Source organism: Hippichthys cyanospilos, chromosome 15, assembly GCF_059441005.1.
Source record: "Hippichthys cyanospilos isolate Australia breed blue-spotted pipefish chromosome 15, RoL_Hcya_1.0, whole genome shotgun sequence".
NCBI classification, from domain to species: Eukaryota; Metazoa; Chordata; class Actinopteri; order Syngnathiformes; family Syngnathidae; genus Hippichthys; species Hippichthys cyanospilos.
In genome coordinates this window covers 5,222,224-5,244,477 of record NC_142383.1, presented here as the reverse complement: position 1 = coordinate 5,244,477, position 22,254 = coordinate 5,222,224, and the positions used below count along the sequence as shown (strand labels likewise).

Sequence of the window (22,254 nt, the reverse complement as noted above, 5' to 3'; positions counted from 1 at the left end):
CATGCAGGAGCAACTACTCGATTCCCGGATGTTTCCCGGAGTTTTTGGAAGCTAGGGATGGGGTTAGCCCTATCTCTAAAGGAGAAAACGGACACCCTTTGGAAGAAACCCATTTCGGCTGCTTGTATCCAGGATCTTGTTTTTACTTTCACGGTCCACAACTCATGACCATAGGTAAAGAAAGGAACGTAACTCAACAGGTAAATCAAAATTATTATTTCAAAAAAGTAACTACTTCACCATACAAAATTATCAAGCCAAAGGTTGATGAGTAGCTTTAAATCATGAAACACATTTACGTTCAAGTCAAGAAAGACTCACAGTGAGCTTCGCTAAACACACAACCAAGTTCCCAGAAGTGCAAGAAAAACTCAAATCACCATCTGGGAAAAATGAGAAATTTTGGCGGGAGGCGATCCATTTCCAAGCGCTAGATGACACAGAGTGCCATGTTAACCCTTAACGCCTACAGGGAGGGTCCTCTTCAAAACCAGCCCTGGTTGGTCTATCTCCAGGGCAGTGCATTCTTGGCTGTTGCTCATGTCAGATCTCGATCTGGTCAATCAGTGCAAGGCCGGAACGAAAAACAAAAAAAGCTGCAGTCGAAAAGAGGGTTCAACTAAACGCAAGAGTATGAAAATCAGTCTTTAGTCAGCTTTTAAACAACTACTGAGGTAGCTGCTATAACTTCCATGGGTAGGGTATTTCAGAGCAATGGGGTCTAAATAGAATATGCTCAAGATCCTGCAAACTTCTTTTTGGCTCTCTGGATCATTAACAAACTAGCGTCTTACGACCATAGGTTTCAGGACGGAAGAAAGGTAATAGTAAGTCAATGTGATAGGATGCTATGACACCTGAGATTCCATCTTTTAAGGTCCTTCTCATGAGCCGGCCCAGTGGGTCCATCCCAACAAAAGCAACTCAGCGGAGGTGGCCCATCTGAAAACCTGGAGGTGGCCCAGTTCAAAGTCCGCGCGGCAGTGATCAATTTGTCTCTCATCATGTAACCCCCTCTCCACACCAAGCAGGGAGGAAAAGAAGAAAGCAGCAGTTAAACAGACACTTTAACTGAATGCCTGAATTAAGAAATTAAGAAATTAAGAAATAAGTTTGAAGTCAGAATTTAAAGATTTCTACTGAGGTGGCTGCATGAACATCCATAGGTAGGGCATTCCAGAGCACTGGCGCTCTGAAGAGAGTAAGAAAGACCTGAGCCAGGATTTAAAACGGCAAATCCTCACCAGGTGCCCCTAAGATATGTCAGTTTAACAATACATTTGTTCTTATGCTTCATATTAAAAGACTTGCACACACACACTCTCCTTTGTGTTATTTTGAATGCAGGCTAGTTACTGCTCTCCCACAGTTTCCGCAGTTCCTCGTCCAGTCAGCAGAAGTCGAAGTCGAACGCAGCAACCTACATTTGAGGTAAATAAATCAAAAGGAGGTAAAAATAGTCAACTGTTCTTTGGGTTAAATAGCATTTTCAGTGTTTTATTTGCCCATTTCATCATTATTAGAGTGGACTCAGCAGGCATAAAAGATGGGGTAGGCAAGCATAATCTTTTTCAGAAATATTGAGACAAAGCAGAGAGACGTATTAAACATAGGTTTTTCCACTGAAGAATGCACAAATATAGTTGGGGAGGGAGTGTGACTTTTAAATATGATGATGATTGCACTGATAACAGAGGTCATTATGAATCCCAAAAAGATGATGATGACTGCTGATCATTTGGGTGGGATATTGGTGAAAATTAGGCTGATTATAATGAGCGAGGATACAAAAGATAGTGATCGCCATGACAACAAATGAACAGTGAGATGATGACGACAAAGATAGTAATGATGCTGTGATAGTTACGCCGATACGCTATAAATAATGGCAGTGAGAAGGTCAATAATGACATTGATTAGCATCTTGATGATCACAGTGACAATGAAGATACTCATATATGTTTAAAAGGAGAATCAATAGTATTTAGTGACATCTACAGTCGTTATTTTGAAGAATGCACACTACGGTGTCTCAAAGAGACCATAATTCGCAAGCCTACAACCAATTTGCTCAGAGAGAAATATGATTGTCCAATGGTTTCAGTAGACAATAGCGTGAAAGCCGCATAGCCTAGACAAACATATGTCAACAAGGGCTTTACACCGGATGGGCCACATATTCGATATTTGATCAACGTTCTGTAAGAAAGTAACTCCCGTCTGTCCGTTTTTCCCCCACTGTAATTCAAGGAGGCTATTTTGACTAAATGTATTAAGAAAGGACCATACTTTTTTTTTTTTTATCATTTCTAACTGCGAACACAAATGCACGCTTAGCAGTCAGGTAGAAAGCAGGCAAGAGCACCATTTTATTCCAGACCATGGCACCAAGGTAAATTCTTGTTGTATCACTATGTCTTCGCTCAGGGTGTTTACTTTTGTGCGTGGTAGATGTCTTCATTTGGGTAGAATAACTGTGATTATTCATTTGGTGATGAAATGAACTCACAAGCTAATCCCTAGACCGCACTGGAATTATTATTTTTTATTTTATTTCTAATATAATTATGACTATTATTATCAATATTATGATTACTATTATTTTGTTTTGCTCTTCTCTTGCTTCTTTTATTTAAGATTATGATGTAAACCTTTTTCTTTTTCTTTCTGTTGTCTGCGAATGGTTCACAAGCGGGAGACTTGGATCCACATAAAATGCAAAACGACATTCAAAACACAATTTAAATGAGTTTCGAGCGTAGCCAGCCTTCTGTTGGAACAGTGCACCCCGTCTAATATAATTAGTGATTATTACACCAATGATTGTATGAAAAATGTTTTGATGTGATATTTTATATTATTGCAATTTATTGTGTGATTCTAAAATGAACATGCTTTTTTTCTCAGCACTTGATGTGTAGATTGTCCCTTTATTTTTGGAGATGGGGATTCAAGCAGGATCATAAATAAAACAACACTGAGAGAGAGTAATGATAGTAATACTGGAAAATCTATCAAAAAGATAGAATAAAACAGAATAGAATAGAATGCCTTCGTAGCAACCATTGGACAGCTTGTAGGAATATATTTGTATCTGATAATGATAATTTCTATAATGTCCTTTGGGGGGATATGGTGTAGTATACTATAGAACTGCACCGTCTACTGTGTACGTGTACTGTAGTCGACTGGTTGCGTCTTCCTCACTCTTGACTTGTGATAAGATCAATAGGGTGGTGTGATCTGGTTACTTCCCATGGGACCTGCGTCTGGGGCTTCATAGGACAGTGGAGACTCCATGTCCTTCTTCGGCATAAACATTGCAGGCTCTGGCACCTTATTGGCTAGGACTGTTGGGGCACCTTTTTCACAGAGCAATGCCATGAAATATCTCATTTATCTTGTTAGATAATATGAATGAAACCAGAAAGTTCATTGTAGTGCTTGATATGAGATTAATATTTCATATGCATGTGTATAAAGTGCTTGCACATGGTGACGTTGCTGGAAGTGGAACCTCCATCCAAAATGCGGCAGCAGAGGGCATGAAACGACCAGACCCCAACCCCCCCCAACATCACCAAGAGTCAGCGCAGAAGAAAGGAGAGTGGTCATTCTTACGCATTCATGTCGAAATGCTGTAATTAGACTGTTTAGTAAGGAATAAATACTTGGTGCTGTTGCTGATTTGATAAACGCGTACGAATGTGATTATTCCTGAAATCATGAGCGAATGTGCAGGAATCTTGGACCAAGGTATGTAAACGGCATTCTTCATCTGGGCACGCAAACAAAGCTAAAATTAAATGCGAAAGATCTAACAATGGGTATAATGAAGTTGGGGATTTGAACTAAGAGCCAGTGATGCCGATGAAAATGATGATTCAAAGAAAGACCTTGTATTATAATGAAACTGTGAAGGTACGGCTAATGATTGTGATGACTAAACACAGTGAGCAATGACAGATGATGAAGGTGAGTTGCAGGTTTAATTGGGATGTCAAAGTGGAGCAAAGGTAATTAACCAGATATCGCCACCTTCACTTAACTCCACTTAACATATTCAATTTCAGACTCTTGATAATGACTGTAACTGAGCGGAGGACGTTTTAAGTTTAAATCATTTGTAGGTGACTATTTTGTAATTATGTTTTGTTTTTCCTCAATGGCAGCAATGAATAAAGCAGTAGGAATGTATAAAACAGGAGTATGACAAATCATGACAATCTGACAAACTACTAGGCAAAATCAGTTAAAAAGAGTTTTATCAGTAAATTAGTATTTAACATTTCCCTGGCGTGTCTGAAGAATCTGATCTTCATATGAATAATGCGTGATCTGTAAAAGATACACAATTGAACAGCCATTCATCCAAAGTCTCAACTACTCAATCATTTTACCCATGCTACACTAGAAGACGCACATGCTTGTATTGTTTTTGCTACTGCTCGGTGAAGAATCTACAAAGTAAAACCCTGTGGGTCAAAATGCAATACTGTGCATACAAGTATCAGTTAATGTTGAGATTTGAAATGAAATCAATAGTAAATAGAAATGAAACATTAGATGATGTGTTCTCCTGAATCTTTGTAAGAAACTATTATTGATATCTCACTTTCCAAGTGATGCAAATACATCAAAATATGTTATATTATCTCCTCAGTGATATCACCATACAATGTTTTAGTGCTATTACAGTTTACTAAACACCATGAATGAAAATAAACATCTGGGCTATGTTATTCACATGTTCAGATTTGTTCAACTGCAGTGAGAGACAGAGTCTAACTTGCTCAGCTTTACTTAGGCTTTCAGCACACACGTTTGGACTGGATCCTTTTTTCTTCTTTTCCCACAAGTTAAATGAGACTTGCGGAGAAATCTGCTGCCTGTCAAGTCATTGTCATTTTGTCAAGAGGCCAAACATTTGGAGGAAGCCAGACAATCCTTCAGAATAAAGTATAACACATCAAGTAATGTATGAAATGAACGGCCTTGGAAAGCTTTAATTTGGAAGTAACTCGAAGCAACGATGTGACTACGATCTGCTACTTGATCTATTTTACGACTGGGTGTCGCAGCAATTGACGTAAACAACGCGGTGTTCTTTTTTTTCTCGATTTGACGTTCCTTTTTTTTTGGAAAGTCTAACACTTGATAGGTGGGCCCCCGGTCGAACGCGATGGCCACAATGGACACCCCTGGTTTAGAGCATTTTTTTTCTACTGTAAAAACATACAGTACTTATACACACACACCCTGGGGCGTGTTGAAAGCATGTTTGCATTGATTCTAACCTATACATATAATATCAGAATGCATATTATCACTGCCTCTTTTATTTGGCGTCATTCGAAATTTGGAGCACATTCCAGCTGCCTTGTGAAAGTTGGACAGCACGATGTATTGTCAGCCAGTATCACAGATTTTCTGAATGGAGCATTGGCTTGAAATGAAATCCAGTGCAGATGCAGCTATGGGAACCACTACACTGCAATGGCCTCGTAAAAAGAGATTGTCTTTTTTTTTTTTTTCAAATAAGTGGTTCTGCTTATCGACTTCACGGTTTCTTTTTTATCTAGACCTTAAAAACATAGTAATTAGTTGTGGCATTGCATGTACATTTTAGAATTAAAATGTATCACAATATGTATCGGATACAGAAAGAAAATACTGAAAAATTTGGAATACAACTGTTATATCTCATTCTTCGTTTGTGGCGCATCGCCTAAGTGTTTTTATAAAGAGGGAGGCTTGATGAGTTCAGCTGTGGAGGGAGGAATGTTCCAGAATGCTGATACTGGGGACTGATACACAAACATGTTCACATAAACACCAAAACACGCATGTACGCGCACATGCATACACACACCAATTGAGCCAACACTCATCAACTCTTCGCTGTCTCTCTCCCTCTCCCAATCTCCAAAACTGCTCATACTTGTAAACACACTCGTGAACTTACACACAGACCTATACACACAGACACACACACACACTTACGCACACTCGGTGATCCGGGTGGAATCAAAGGGTATTAGTTGTGCGGTGTTCAGTTCCCCCGGTCCTTTCCCAGCATTCTCCACAGCTGTACGATTACACAGGTGTTTGGCAAAAACACACTGTTTAAGTCTGCAGAGGGAGCGGGCCTCCGTGTGTGTGTGTGCATGTGTGTGTGTGAAAGAGAGAGAGACAGAGAGAGAGAGGGAGAGAGGGATTAATATGTATGTGAGTTTGCATATATATTGTGTGCTTGTAATGTCTTTGCGAAGGAGAATTTGTGTATTTGTGTGCCTGCATGTAGGCTTCATGTTTCTGAGAATGTATTTCTAAACCACACAATCTTTTCATTGATGCAATCTCTTTTATTTTTTGAAGTACAGTATTACATTTAATTGTGCCTTTTGAGCCAGTTACAGTTTTTACTCTCTATCATTGTGGTGATTTTTTTTTCACAAGTCACCATTCTTTTCATCAAGAGCAAAGGACTTCAAATATGCTGACTGGGTGTCGATTGAGTTTGGCGGTGATCTGATTATTACAATAGAGCATCGTCTTTTTCTAATTAAACTACTGAAAAACCAAAAAAAGGGTTTCTGTCAGGTTTTATTCTGAAGTGCATGGCAAAGGCCCAGTGGTTGAAGCAAACAGCTGCACTACTTTCCCACATGTTTTTTCTTTCTTTTTTTTCCCCTTTTACTGGACATGGCTTTTGCTGCGACCAGCATGTCCAAAAGGTTTCCAAAATGTTCCTGTGCAGTGAGAATGCTATACAATTTTTGTATAATTTATGCCATGCTTGAAAAATGGCATTTTTCAATAATTTCTTATCACTGCAAATCGAATATTTACTGATGGTACTCATGGTCACATGCATTTTGCAAGATTAGGACGGCACAGCTTGAAATTATTTTCTTCTTGGCTGTTTTTTGTTAATGGACTCCACTGGAGATTGCACTATTTGTTACTGCTCCGACAGTAAAACAGACCACCAATTTTAGGGAATCTTCAAAATAAACGTGAGCATGCAAAGCAAAGTTTGGACCCAGTTGTTTTGTCGGATCAGATGAGGCAGCAATTAGCAGGAATACGCTGAAATGGGTGAATTGAGGAAAACATTTTAAAATACACTTCAGGGGTGGTTAGGATGAGCAATAAGCATTTTAACAGCTCCCAAAAGATAATTTTTCATCTCAGAGATCATTTTACTATTCATGAAATTTTAATAACTCTCATTGCAAAAAAAAAAAAGTTTTGTGTTTTGTGGTATTGAGCACAAACGACAACAACAACAAAAAACATGTTAATCTATCATTAATTACATATGGTTTGTGTAAACCTAAACAAATAACAACCTTAAATTGTATTTTTAGGTATCCTGATTAGGTTTAATAGTCAGCAATGAACCACAGTATGAAAAAAATGTTAACACATTTAAACCTTTGAAGAATTAATGAGAAATATGGAATAGCCTAGGAACGTTTTAGAAAAAAAAAAAATGCTAGTTGCCCTATACTTCAAAGAACATTTTGCCCCTCACCCTCCCCCCCAAAAAAAATCCTTTGAGTGTTCTTTTTATGCCTAACATATGTACAGTGGGTATTAGAGAAAGTTTAATTATTTGGAATTTACTTTCAGGCAAATATCTAAAATTTTAAACATTATAGTTAATTAGCCAAAGAGATGCAGTGCCCATTAAAGGGTTAATGGAGCCAGCGAGAATACATTCGCGGATGTCAGCAATACTCAAGTAAAATACTTTGTATGAAGCCAGAATGGTATACAGACTTGTTTATGAATGAAGCGAAGTCACCAGCGGCCATTTTACATTGCCATTCACTACACTTGCCTATTTCAGGGATGTTTGTACATTATTGACAATCTCTGCGGGGAAAATGTCATTATGTCAGGCATCCGGATGTACCAAAAAGTATCGGAAAAGTACTACTTTACTTTTATACTTTTAGCTGTCTGGTAAATGATATATTTGTCACTTTCACAGTGGCAACAAATACCCATAACCGCAACAGTATGTTATCTGATATACGATGAAGAAATAAGTCTGAATTTCTTCATTTTAATAACGCACACCGTGTGTTATAATTGAACAGGCTTGATCTATGTAAGGGGTGGACTTCCGTTTGTGTTTTTGTAAAAATGTTTAAATGTTTTTTGAGAGGGGAAGTAGAACTAGACAACTATGATAATGTTGTACAATTGTAGACACACCAACATGATTGAGATGGGCCTGTGTACAAAATTGACCAATCACATGTAAGCTCTTGTTAAATGATTTGCCACCATTGAATAATTGAATTCATTCATTCATTCTTTTAAGCCCTATTATTTCAAACTATTTATAATTTACCACCTAAACATGGGCCCCAGTTTGAGCTGAAGGTTGAACTTTTTGGCCATACTTAAAAAAAGTATGTTTGGTGCAAACACAACGTTGCTCATCTGCCCAAAACAGCAGCATACCAAGTGTGAAGAAGAATAATGGTGGCATAGAGCTTTGAATCTACATTCAAGCATTTGAGCGGGGGCATGTACACTTTGGACAACTCAACTTTGTGAGACTGAAAATAAAAGCTGCATTTCTACTAAAGCTGTTGCTCATCAATAAAACGTTTTGTCGTGTGATCCCTGGGATGATCAGACTACATAATGAGATCATGACAAAGCTCACACTTTTGATGTCAGGAACACAACTAGAACTCCACAAGACTTTCCTCCTCCAGTTCATTTTGTTATACAGTAACTTTTATCAAGGATGATTTTCAGCTGCTCAGCTGTGACCCAGATGTGACTGACATACTTTGTTCTGTGTCAGACCATAACTGTTTGTTCCTCTTCTTTGTCAAGGTTAATGTGGCACACAGACTAAACGATACATTGTTTTTATGTTATATAACTTTGGTCTATTCTAACGTTAATAATAAATAGAAGCAATGGATCGTTAAGTTAAAGAAAAATGTTTTGTAGAATCAATCACCAGGTATAGTGGAGTCAAATGAATAGATTTAAATCTGACTGATGTAATCACTTGCAAAGGCCTCTATTAGATGTAACCACAGGGGGAAAAATGTGACATAAATGTGGTAGGACTGTTAAGTTTTAGGTGGTGTGTGTCTTTAAATTTTCTAGGTATAAATCAATGAATAAAAAATAGATAAGATGTTTTATGTGCGGGGCTCTACACTAAAATTTGCACTGGCAGCTCTGGTGCCAACAACATTTTTGGTTGGCTGCACTGCACAGGATTTGGTCAAATATTTTCTTTTTCCGAAAGTAAAACATGAACATATTTTTCTGATGCAAAGCTGTCCCAATTTGCATATTGTAATTTCATATGATGTGAAAACAGTTGGTGACTGAAGACATGAACTTTTTTAATATAACAAGCGGCTAAAAATACTTTTTTGGGAATTTTTTTTGTTCAACACAGATGGGCTATCTTGGGAAAACCGAATATTCACATCTTGCATTGCATCATAATCAAGTTTGGCCCCAAAACCGACTTAAGGTTAACTATTGATCTCATTTGGAGTCGGACCCTACGAACACAGACCTCACTTGGTTCCTTGTATCGTGACCTTTCTTGAACTATGACCATTATGACTCGAACATGACTTGGATTTGATAAAAGTGGATTTGATGCTTGACATTTTAAAATGTCTGACTAGAAAATTTCCATTGAGCATGCATAATGAATCAACATGGACAATATGAGTTTATGTCCTTCTTCTCATTATCAGTTGTCTTATATTCTTTCATTGCTTTTAATGAATTATAAGAGTAATTATTTGTATTGCACAGCTGCGCCTCATTTTCAGTGTATAATTTGTTTCTACTGACAAATGGAAACAATATAACAAACAAGGACAACAGCCAACATAACCGTGGGTTCCCCTGCCTTTGATGCAAAATATAAAATGCAGAATTTATCAATGAACTGTCTTCTTTTCATTTGAAAATTTTGGAATGGGGAAGGGTAATCAAGCCTCTAACACTAGCCTTTATTGTGACTATTTGTCTTCCTGCGATTTGTTTGACTTCTGAAAGAAATTCTCTCACAGGAAAAATAACTATACTACAAACAATCCATAACGAGTCCAACAACTATTTGAATTGTACAGGCAAGCATTTCTAAAATGTTAACATCTGGGAGTATTAAAATGTTAGAATAATAAAACGGTCAATCTTAACTTCGGTAAGGATTGACAGTTAAATTGCGTCATTGATTGTGCTCACACATAAATCTTACTTGTCAGTTGATACTGTAAAAGGAAGTTAACAAATATGTAAACATCTAAATGTAAACACTGTAAAACTAAAACAATCCTTAATTGTGGTAACTGATTATTTTTGTATATTTTAGTTCAAAGTTCTAATTTTATTACGTTCTTCTTTGAATTTCATTTGATAAAAATACCAGAGAAAATCAACAAGCACTTGTGGGAGTAAGCATTTCTGTTTTTTTTTTTTTTTAAATAACGATCAGCCACCTCTCTACGTGAATGACATCAAGCTGTATGCTAAGAACGAACGAAAATCAGCTCACTAGGATATACAGCAATGACATCGAAACATCATTCAGACTAAAAGATAAGAGAGGGTGATGGATAACAAAGCGAGGGATAATCACAACTGAAAATAATAAACTTCCTGAACGCAACCTTGGAATTCCGCAGCCAAATAGCAATTACAAGGAGGCAACACGGAGGGCAGCCACAGCCAAATACCTAAGGAGTGTGAGGAAGATCCTGAACGGTCACCTTAATAGCAAAAATAAGATCCAGGACATTAATACCTATGCCTTGCCAGTAATGATACCCTGCTGGCATAATTCCTTGGCCCGATAACAGAAAGGAGCCAAGTGGGCCGTCATGGAAAAACAAGCCCCTGCGTGGTATGTCAAATTGAAGAAGAGGCTGACATCAAGAAAACATACCAGTGGCTAGGAAGGCTGTCCTAGAAGACAGCACGGATTCCTTAATAATAGCACAAGAACAGGCCCAAGAGGAATACAGGCCTGGGTCTACCATATCAGACAGGATCCCAGGTGTGGACTGCCCAAGAGCTTGTGTACTGCCCCAGAGACAGTACGGCACATCACAGCAGGGTGTGGGATGCTAACGGGCGAGGCATAAATTGAACAGTATGGTTAGGTAGCAGTGATAGTGTACCAGAACATCTGTACCAAATATGGATTAGAGATGCCAGACTCAAGAAACACAAGAAACACACCTTAGAAAGTGCTCGTGAATAATCAGGCAAAGATCCTGAGAGATAGCAACATCCGAGGAAAGGAAAACAAAAAACTGGATCGATACCAAGGCCTGAAAGAAATCACTGTGCTGAAGAGTGCAATACTAAGAACAAGTACGATTCTGCACTGAACACGAGGACCAACATTGAAGCAATACTGCTCAATTAATATACCGTATTTTCTGGACTATAAGCCGCGCCACCATATAAGGCGCACCGGCATATAAACTGTAGCAGCAAATATTGAGCAAAAAAACATCATATGCCATGGATAAACCGCACAGGACTAAAAGCCACAGGTCATATTATCAGATATTTATGCAAAAAGGTGCTATATGATTGTTTTAGTTTATTTTTTTAATATATCTTTTAAATTGTCTACCAACTACAACATCCTCTCTTTATCAGACTGAACATGCCTGTATGTTTAGTCCCAACTTTATTTTTATAGAAAGTGGGTGGATCGATATAACCTATATATCACCAACAGTTAAATAGCAGTTCAAACTTGAACTCAACACTGGGATAGCACTCTGTCTCCCATTGTTCAATTGATAGATTTATTTATTTATGCAATCATAAGATTTATAATATTATGATTGTGTATATATATATATATATATATATATATATATATATATATATATATATATATATATATATATATATATATATATATATATATATATATATATATATATATATATATATATATTATTTCAAAGCAGCTTGATGTTCCTGTGCCTACATATTATTTGTCATTCATGACAAATTGAAAATATCCCAGCTCTCCCTCTCTCATTAAGAGTGGGCCATATGACATATTGGCGGTTGCAGCCGTCTCGCCGAAAGGTTCAGTCCTTTGACTGCCTCAAAACATTGTGAAACGAAGTAAGAAATTAAGGGTACCATTGGTACTATTTTTGTCCAGGCCTGTATCTTGTGTTTGTTTTTAAAAATAATTCTGTGGAACCACAATTCAGAAGCAATATCTGATTTTCATTTGACGTTAACACAGGGGTACCAACAATTTTGCCCATGTGCATAACATACGGTATGAGTATTTCAATGTCTTTCTTAAAGTCAGAGAGTGCACGAGGATCCTGTGACACCAAAATGTTGAGAGCTTTGTCGTTCTGTAAGGTTGAGAACATTGTTGTTCTGAAGTGTTAAAGCTTTTTCACGCTGCACTTGTTTTTTGTATTTTTTTTGGGGTGTTTCCATGGGCAAGTGTGCAGGGACCAAAGCCACAGAAAGCAAAATCTGGACAGTGGAATGGTGTCATATTGTCACCCAGCATGACTTAACATCACAATGAAATTCAATGAAACACAATTGCCTGTTTCAAAAATGTACCAAATGTAAGGGATATTTTTCTCAAAAACATGACATTTGCTAACAATATTTTGGGGCTGTAACTAATTGTTTGAACAGCAGTTTAACTGTTCGATTATTTTGTCAATTGATCAATGAATGAGATATGGTGATGGTGTGGCGATGTAGTAAACGATGAGTGGTGAATAAAGCAAGTCACTTCTCTTACTCTCCACACTAAACTGACCATTTACAGTACATAGCAAGCAGCAAACTACACTCTTTCATCCCTTTGAACCCAGAAACATGTCAACTCACACCTCTCTCCTAAAGGTAAAGTTCCTCCCATGTTGGTCACCTCACAGGATATTTTGCTGATGGCTGGTCAAGTATTGAAATCACTCCCCCAACCCTTGTTATATAGGCGACACTGTTTCAACGTTGGGCATTTTTCACCTGGATGCTTGGTAAGGATGCATGCAGTTTGAAGAAGGCTTTATGGAATTTGTCTGATCTAGAAAGTCAGACATAATTAACTACTGAAACCAAAGGAATATTTACCATTGGAGATTACATCATCAAAAATAATATGTCCCAAACAATCCCAAAAATATTAGGAATAGAATACATATTTCATAAATATGACTAAATCTAGGTGATATACTGTGCATCCATCTACATGAGTAATGTATTTGCTGAAACACTTATTCTGGGCTCCACAGAGATGGAGTCTTTTCCAGCAGACTTTGGACAAAAGGTAAATTACACCTTGGACTGGATCTGTCAATTGTGTGGCAAAAAAAAAAAAATATATATATATATATCAGATATCGTATCAGAATTGTATGCGATATATATTTTTTTTCTTCAGCAAGTTGACTTTCCGGTTTGTTTGAGAGAACTGTCTTCACATGATCACTGATAGTGTTGTCTTTATGCTGCCTATTTTTTCCTGTCAGAACATGCACATGCAGAGAGTAATTTGTGGAAATAGGTCAGTCACTTTCTACCTGCAGGCTGTTGGTGACCAGACCAGTGTGACTACAGTTCTTCACCTCCCACCTTCCACCTACAGTCTAACCAGATTTCTTTTTGTTTTACCATTATTACCGTTGTGAAGACATTAATTGTATATATGTTTTTTTTGTTTTTTTTTTTTGTTTTTTACATTATCATTGAAGTTCAATAATTATTTTGTTTTTCACCAAGACTTGAGGAGGACAACTTGCTAATTGTGTGTTAGTTAGTGTGTGTGTGTGTGTGCGTGTGTGAACAGGGGTGCACATAATTTCTTTCATGGATTACTCAGATGACTACCAGGACGTAATGTTTGGTACTCACCCTTTCTTTCATTATTAAGTCATTCTCAATGTCTTTCTTGATGTCGCTCCCACATTAAGCGCACTGTCTGTGTGCACAGAGTGACGTTGCGATGTTCCAGGGGTGGGCCATCTGGGCCAGCAAGGCCTTCTCTGCTGGCCTAACATAACCTGACATCATTATCATAACTATAATAAACTATAATAATTATAATAACTATTAATTTTCAATTAATTTTTACAAAATATATATAAAATTATTCTCCATATTCTGTTCTTTTTGTGTCATATTATATCCATTTGGTTATGCTCCTTCTACAGTAGTGTTGTAGTTTTAAATCGGAGTTGTTAGCCAATTAGAATTCAGCTAACTTATGTCGCCAGGCTGTGTGTAATCTGTCTGCTCCCGAAGGCACTAAGGCATTCGCCTCAACAGTTGCGGGCTTCTGCGCAAGCACAGATGGATATGTGAGCGCCCCCTATGCTTAATAGACTACTGCAGTAGTCAGTCATAAGATTGCCATCTAGAGGCCTCACGTTGAACGTGACGTGAGTGGATGCTCACTACAGTAAGGTGATGCAATGCTCAACAACCAAGCCCTGCGGTGTTGCCTTTGGTTGATTGCGTGAGAGTTGCAGCATAGCTATTTGCTAACCTGTCACGACTTGGCCATTTTTGGGCTACCAGGGGCATGGGCTAACCCTGGCAAATAGTTCTGTTTGGAGTGCCTTTTGTTAACAAAGGATCGATTAGGTGTTTTGAGCTACACTGGATTTGCAAACTTCAATTGTTTAACCAACGCAGCAATGAAACACCAAAGCACGGCTGGACACATGTGCTATGGTGCTTATAAAAACTTCTTGGGACACCAGAGTGAATATACTGTATTTTACATCTCAGTTCGAAGGTAAAGAGAGCTCCTCATTGCACTACGGTGCTTTTAAAAAAACTTTTGGGAACACTTGAGTGGATACATGGTACATCTCAGTGCGAAGAGAAAGCTTGAGCATGAAGAGGTCAAGAAAAATCGGAAGATATTGAAAAGACTGATTGATTGTGACCAGTGTTTTTTTTTTTTTGGTGAGTAAAAGCCTTTTCTTCATTTACTGTTTCATTTTTATTATGTTTGTGTTATTTTATTTCGTTCATATTCAATTATTAGTAAAGAAATAAAACTATGTTCTTCTTATATTAAGCTGCGATTTGTAATTTGGACTTAATTAAATTTCGTGGTTAATTATTTTAAATTATTGTTATTTTTTTAAAGTTTTGAAAGAATCATGTATAATGACAAGTTTTAATGGCTGATGCGGGTTTATTGATGATTAAAAGCTCCGGAAAATAGCATGTGTAGCCCAGTAATGCTTACGTGTGCACACAAGGGCTGTTTATTTGAATGAATTCAAATGAATATCGGGAAACATACCAAATTGTCCTTAGGTGTGATTGGGTGCATTAATGGTTGTTCATCTTGGTTTGCCCTGCGATTGGCTGGCAACTAGTTCAGGGTGTCCCCTGCCTACTGCCGAAGTCAGCTGGGATAAGGCAAGAGCAAGCCTGCAAACCTTGTGAGGATAAGCAGCTTTATAAAATGGATAGATGGCTGGATGAATTCTGTATGTACCCACCCATTCATAAATGAAACATGCAATAAAGAGTTATTGGTGCAAACTTTCCACAAATGGAGCTTGATTTGTTTCCGGGTTTTTAGAAAACGTTCCGGGGTTGGTAGACCCTACGCAAGCACAGTTTGATCTTCCAGGGACTCTGTAGCGGGGCAGAGCGGAGTGATGATGGAAAGTGGGTGGGGTGTGCAGCATCACTCCGCTGGCGCGCGCAGTGTGGCGGAGCTGACACGCAGTATTTGAAATCCGCGGGGCAGTATCTGGAATCGGGTTACACAAAGCCTGCATTGTTCCTGCAGTTTATCTTGCCTTCCTGCAAGAGGGCGGTTCGCCATTACTTTCCCATTAGCTTGTTAGCTATAAATTGTGCTATATTCACATGCTCATTTCATCCTCATCAAGGGAGTCATTAGGGTGGGTACGCAAATTCGCGAAGTGAAGCACGCAACATTACGCATCACTGATTTCTATCGCGCATGCGTACCTGTGCACCACTTATGTGAATCTCTGAATATTTGTCAAAATTCCATATATCAGCCCATAATAATCATCTATCTCTATTTCAACCATCTAAATGTTATCACAGTGATCCCTCGCTCCTTTGCGCCTTGCCAATCGCGCCCTCAGTGCATCACAGATTTTTTTGGAGGAAAAAAAATCTATATTGCAAAGAGACGTGCTGTGATTGTTCCCTGCATGCCAAACAGGTATGCCAGACGAGGTAAATATAAATGCACTTGCTACAGATGTGGAACTACTGCAGTACTGAAATCTTAACTTATTAAACTTTATACAGTAACTGAACAGTTACCCTTTTCCATCCTTTGAAGTCTCATGGCAGCCGCAGTCATATTAGCGGCGCCCAGACGTCTAGTTAAAGTCAAATCTGTCCATAATCATTCATGATAACTCTGAGAGTTTACACTTGAAATATTTATATTAGAAAAGAAATCTAGGTAAGTGATTTCCAACGGTCCAGTGAACCTCTTTGCTCCTCTGCATTGGGTCTAGCCAACAGTGTGTGTTTGTTTTTTTGAGTGACACGGCACGTCCAGGTCCTGATTTTTGGGCGGGAGTAGATTACAACTCCTGCATTCATTGGTTAATGGTCACGCCTACTTCACAATTTTCACTTATCGGGGGAGTTACACTATTTACACTGTCAAAAAAAAAAGCATATATATACTGTATATATGCACTCTGTAGTTTGCATATGATTATGTGATCTGTAGAAAGAGTAAGGAACAGGTGGAGGAGAAGCTAGATTTGTGAATTTGGCCCTGAAGAAAAGAGGAATAAAGGTTAGCCGCAGCAAGACGGAGTGTGTGTGTATGTGTGTGCCGCTGTGCGTGTACATGTGTGCGTTTGTGCGTGTGAGAACGTGAAGGACCAATGTGAAAGAGTGTGGATACATGGAGGCGAGATAAAGAAAGTGGAGGATTTTAAGTATTTAGGGTCAATAGTCCAGAGCAATGAAGATGCGGACATAGCCTTGAGAAATTAACATTGTATAAATAATTGGATGTTAATATTCAAGGGAAGTTTTTTTGAGAGGTTAGCATTTTTTCATAAAATGCCCTCGCTACAACCCCATAATATACATTTCAACAAATAACTGTGTGTAAACAAAGTTTTCCAGCATGTTTAAAAATGACATATTAAAAAAATATTATCAGACTGTTAAAATTTTAGAGTGCTTAGATTCAATGTAGGGGTGCTTGAGCAGCCGCCAAAATGGATGACTCTTACATGAGCTGATTTTGGTTATTCCAGATTTACAAAGATAAAGCTAAAAAGAAATGGCACCAACTAACAGAACCACATTTTTGTTTTTATTTTGGTTGTGAATTTGAATCCAGTTTTGGGCTGCTGCTCACTTGCAGGGGTGAAACTACTGTATAGTGGAGATACAGGGCTGAAGGCAGCCACAAAAACCTGAAAACCATACAATTATTTTTTACACAAGCTGTAATGCAGAAATATAACTTATATAAAACATTTTATAAAGATTTTTTTTAACATTTAAAAATTGTGTCATCGTTTGTCCTTGGAACTCTGATCTTGGTTGTAATACTTGATCTAACTGCTCTGCACACTGAATTGAGCAAATTAATTTGCATGAAAACTATTTAAAATCAAAATTGCATATATACGAAAAAAATTACGATGGTCCTACTCTTTTTTTTTTTATTTAATATCAGTTCAGACTACTTTAAAAAAAAAAAAGCCATTTAAACTCAACTATAACGACCAAATTGGCTGGCTGATTTTTACGTAATTACACATAGCACACGAGACATTTTTGTTGCCTTTCTTTTGCAGATTGTCAGTGCCTACGGTAGCAGTCGCGATGGTGTTAGACTAGGATGTAAGCTAGGTGGCCGCACCAGCACGCGTATTACAGCGACCGCAGCTTTCACAACTACACGCGCATGGGGACCGCGCTTCGTGCCCGGGCATCTTCAGCACTCGCAGCCGAGCGGAGGGAGCCCTCACCCGGCCACAAGAAGCGCACGCTCCGCCTGGACTCTTCCAAGCTGCCTCCACAATACTCTTCATCTCGACTCGTATGCGCTCTCACACTGTGAGAAGTCGTAATCTTTTCGGAGCTTTCCTTTTTTGACACGCTTGCGAAGGTGTTTTAGTCTTTAGTTCATTCATTTGAGTGATTGTTTGAGGCTGACAGTCGAAGTGCGTCTTGACGCGAAGAGCTCGGACTTTCTTTGGCTGTAGGGCGAGAGAGAAAAAAACACACGCCAAAACACAGTCTTTTCTGCCACTTCTTTTTTTTTCGTCCAGCGACTTTAAACCAGGAAGCCGATTCTGAGCTTTCTTCTCCGCTGAGGATGAGAGGAAATTAAACGTGTTGGTCGGAGCTTCGTGCTTGTTTTACTGGATTTATTTTGGCTGTGTCAAGCAAGACCCGGAGCGGAGCGGAGCTGCGCGTAAAAAAAAAAGAAAAAAGAAAAAGCGAAAGAGGTCTTTCCTCCGCTCTTCTCATCTACGTCGCCATCCAGCTACAGTTCGATCTATCTGTCTACGTCCACGTCCCCTATCCATCTATTTTTCAATTTGTTTCCATGTTGTAGGTCCGTGTGATTTTGCTAAAATGCATCATCAACAGCGGATGGCAGCGTTGGGCACAGACAAGGAACTGAGTGACTTACTGGATTTTAGCGCGGTAAGAACATTTCATTGATTATTGTTTGGAACAAATGAGTGTGAAGATAGGAGAGGTTGGAAGTAAATAAGCCCGTCCTGTTACGCTTTCACAGTTTACATGTTTTATTAATGAGTTGCACGGCGCATAACCTGCATAGCTTTCTGTTAACATGAACCGGACAAAGTGTGTGTGTGTGTTTTTATAAAAGAAAGTTTAAAGAAAAGTGAGAGCATATATGTGATTTCATTTTGTCTGTATGTGTAGATATTTTTGATGCTGCATTAGTAATTTTGTTGTCTTATAGATGCGAAACAGCGAAATGAAAATGTTCCCATCATCCATGGTAGTATATCTCATTTTAAATCCTTCTTCCCCCTTTATATGTGTAGCTTTTTGCCCATGACAAAAATTGTTCTTTAATTCTCATTTACGAAGAGTTTGCCATCTGCACATCTTTAAAAAGAACAACAAAAAAACCTCCTTCAGAATGAAATTGTGTGTTGCACATGTCCCGTTAGTGCAGCTTTCAGTGGTGCAAGTGCAAAATATTAATCCCGTTATAAATGTCGCATACCCCCCCCCCCCCCCCCCCCCCCCCTCATTCCCTTGGAATAAACTACTGTGGAGTGAACTTGAGGGACAGGAAATAGTGTTCCATGCTCTCGGCCATGTTTTCTGTGCCTCTACCTCCCTCTGGGAGCAAGTTTGGTCACAAGAGGAGGAGGGGGATGAGGAGGAGGAAAATAGATACAGCCCTCAACGAGGAAGAATAAACGTGCTCCCGATAATCCTGCTATGTAAGGAAGATATGTCAGATTAGAAAGTGCAAAAATGCCAGAAAATAATTGAACAAAAGACAAAAAAAAGTCTCATACTTAATGATCACAAAATTCAAATGCCAAACACATTTCCTTTACTGAACTTATTAAGACAGTTAAACAGGTAGACCCTCATACAATTGCCACAAGGAACAATCGTGCATTAAGGATATATATATATATATATATATATATATATATATATATATATATATATATATATATATATATATATATATATATGTGTGTGTGTGTGTGTGTGTGTGTGTGTGTGTGTGTGTGTGTGTGTGTGTGTGTGTGTGTGTGTGTGTAATATGTCAGGGATCCCAGTCTTTATTTTAGTTTGAAAGCCACAAATGTAACACACTCTGAACCACAGTATTGTATTGTAAACAATATAAGTGTTATCTTTATCCAGAGACTGTGGATCAAATGTAGTATTGTGTCCTGTGGGATGCAGTTTTGAAGTTTTCGCAAAGTAAGCATTATGAACACAGAAAAGTGAGGCTTAGATGTAAAATAGAATTTGTTACAATATATTAAGATGTGTTATATTATATATTGGATTGTATTTATAGTGTCAGATGAATTATTTATGCATTATAATGTTGCATCGATAAAGTACATGTAATTTATAATGTATTTGATATAATATTATATCCAGGAACCCCCAAATCTGACATTTTTGCTTTAACATGTTTCAAAATAACGTTATAGGTGAAATATTAACAGCAAAATATCGCCGCACACATTTTAAGGCCTCTGACTGTTACAATAGGCTATTAAATGAAGTTTCTTCATTTATTTATTTTCACCAATGTAAGTAAAAATGAGAATAAATAAACACATGACTAAACAGACCAAACAAAGATCCTACCAGTGAGTCTCCCACCTATTAAATCAGTCAAAGATTAATGTATGCGATTGTAGGTTTATGAACGCTCACCAATGGACAGTTCATTCAAAGTGCTCCTCTTAAAAAAAGAGCTGCGAACAAAAAGTCTGAAGCGTTGTCTATTCATCACCGCTCTGTAGCCATTAAATACGAGCGCGACCTCCATAAGACATATCTTCGGCCCAATACGCGGCACAATGACGTCAATGTTTCCAATCGACGGCTATACATGTCCGTTTTAGGTTATAAGTTTCAGTTTATAATACGACTAATAGAACACCTTTATTTGCATGTAAAAGTTTGACCGCCACTTTATGCTCATTCCAGCCTAGTGCTCCACAGAAATGTAAAACACTTTTCATGATCTGTAAAGTGATAAAGCTTCATAGTCACAAGTGTACTGAGACTGTTTTTAATCAAGTAGCGGTCAGTTTCACCTTCAGTAGCATATAACAATCACTTATACAAAAGATGAAGTAAAATATTCAATAAATATGATGAGTTTCATTCCTAATTGCAGTCTTATGCAATAGACTGAGAATAAAATCAAGGAAGAAAAACTGAAATTGAACTTTAGATTGACACGTTTCAAGTTCAAGTTCTAGAACAGTCAAGTAGGTTACTCATCTGTTCCAGTTGTAAACATGAAGCCCTCGGAATTTAGCTCCTCTTGGAAAAAAAAAAGATGAATGTTTCTTGAAAAGCAGATGTCACCCTTTACATTTAAAGCAAGGAGAGATACACTTCTTGCAGCACTATTTTCCAGCCAAATGTCTCCCTGGTGTATTGGAATGAAGCTTTTCATAATGTAGCTGCAGTCATTTTTGTCTGCTCTTATTGGTGCCTCTGTTTGTGCTCTTGGAGGTAATGTGTGCTCTATTTGTCTTTTAGATGTTTTCCCCTCCTGTTAGCAGTGGAAAGAATGGACCGACTTCCCTGGGGAGTGGACATTTCTCCGGCTCAAGTACGTCAGCTTCTTTTTTTTTTTTTTTCAATAAGCTGTATGTTTTTCACTCAATTGAATTCCACCCAAACCGCACACCTGCTTATTGCTATACTCTGCTCGGTGTGCGTTACTGAGCACATTTTTTTGGGAGAGAGTGGTGTTGTGTTGTATTTGCTGAGCGTTGTTTGGTGTTTTTAAAATTTCATGAATTATATGTTATAAACCACTCATTATTTCACCTCAAAAATTCTTAATCCATGTGGTTATTAGTCCAATACAACTGAAGGAAATATTAACATGGCTCAATCGCTGTATTGAGCAGCTTTAAGTCAACTTGCACAAGATCACTAGATCCAATACAAGATTTGAGGAGCTAATGCATTAATATGCTTATATGTGGCATAATTCGCAAGTATTTCAAAAATCTGTATCTTAATGTTAAAAAAATTGTGTATGTTTGGTGTGTATGTTATCCAAAATCCTCTGAAAAATAACAGGCTCTTAGTAATTAGTATATAACATTACAAACACAGTCATCTTAAAAAAGAAGAGTTGTTTATCGATGTATTGTATAATTTGGAGTCTAATTTTTGCTTTCAGCTATTCCTGTTCATTCCAGAGACTTCCTGTTTTTCTGATTTGGTGATGTCACTCTTTCCTGCCTGTGAATGTACTATGGGGATTAGCTCACCGTGCTTCTATACAGTCTGAAGCTTGTGGTGTGAGTCAGTAGTGAAACCCGGTCGCTCTGAAAGTTGAGCCGGACGGTCAATTGCTTGGAAAAACTGTGTCCTCGATTTACAGTCAAGTTGGTGACTGTGAGTTTGTGAGGAAATGTGTGAGAGTGATTGACATTAATGAGATAATACCAGCAGGGTGTGTAATTTATTCACTTAATCCTA

The 22,254-nt window shown here is 38.0% G+C and overlaps 1 protein-coding gene across 3 annotated transcripts in view; it reads left to right on the top strand.

Annotated features, from left to right (window-relative positions):
• Positions 1 to 17,980: 17,980 nt before the first annotated feature.
• Positions 17,981 to 22,254, top strand: part of tcf4 (transcription factor 4) — a 172,728-nt gene continuing 168,454 nt past the window's right edge. For all 3 annotated transcript variants that reach the window (XM_088434425.1, XM_088434426.1, XM_088434424.1), the window contains exons 1-4: positions 17,981 to 18,509; positions 18,620 to 18,711; positions 18,998 to 19,036; positions 21,298 to 21,370. In XM_088434425.1, coding sequence (XP_088290551.1) covers positions 18,640 to 18,711; positions 18,998 to 19,036; positions 21,298 to 21,370 — 184 coding nt within the window. In that variant the 5' untranslated portion in view covers positions 17,981 to 18,509; positions 18,620 to 18,639. The remainder of the gene's footprint in view (positions 18,510 to 18,619; positions 18,712 to 18,997; positions 19,037 to 21,297; positions 21,371 to 22,254) is intronic.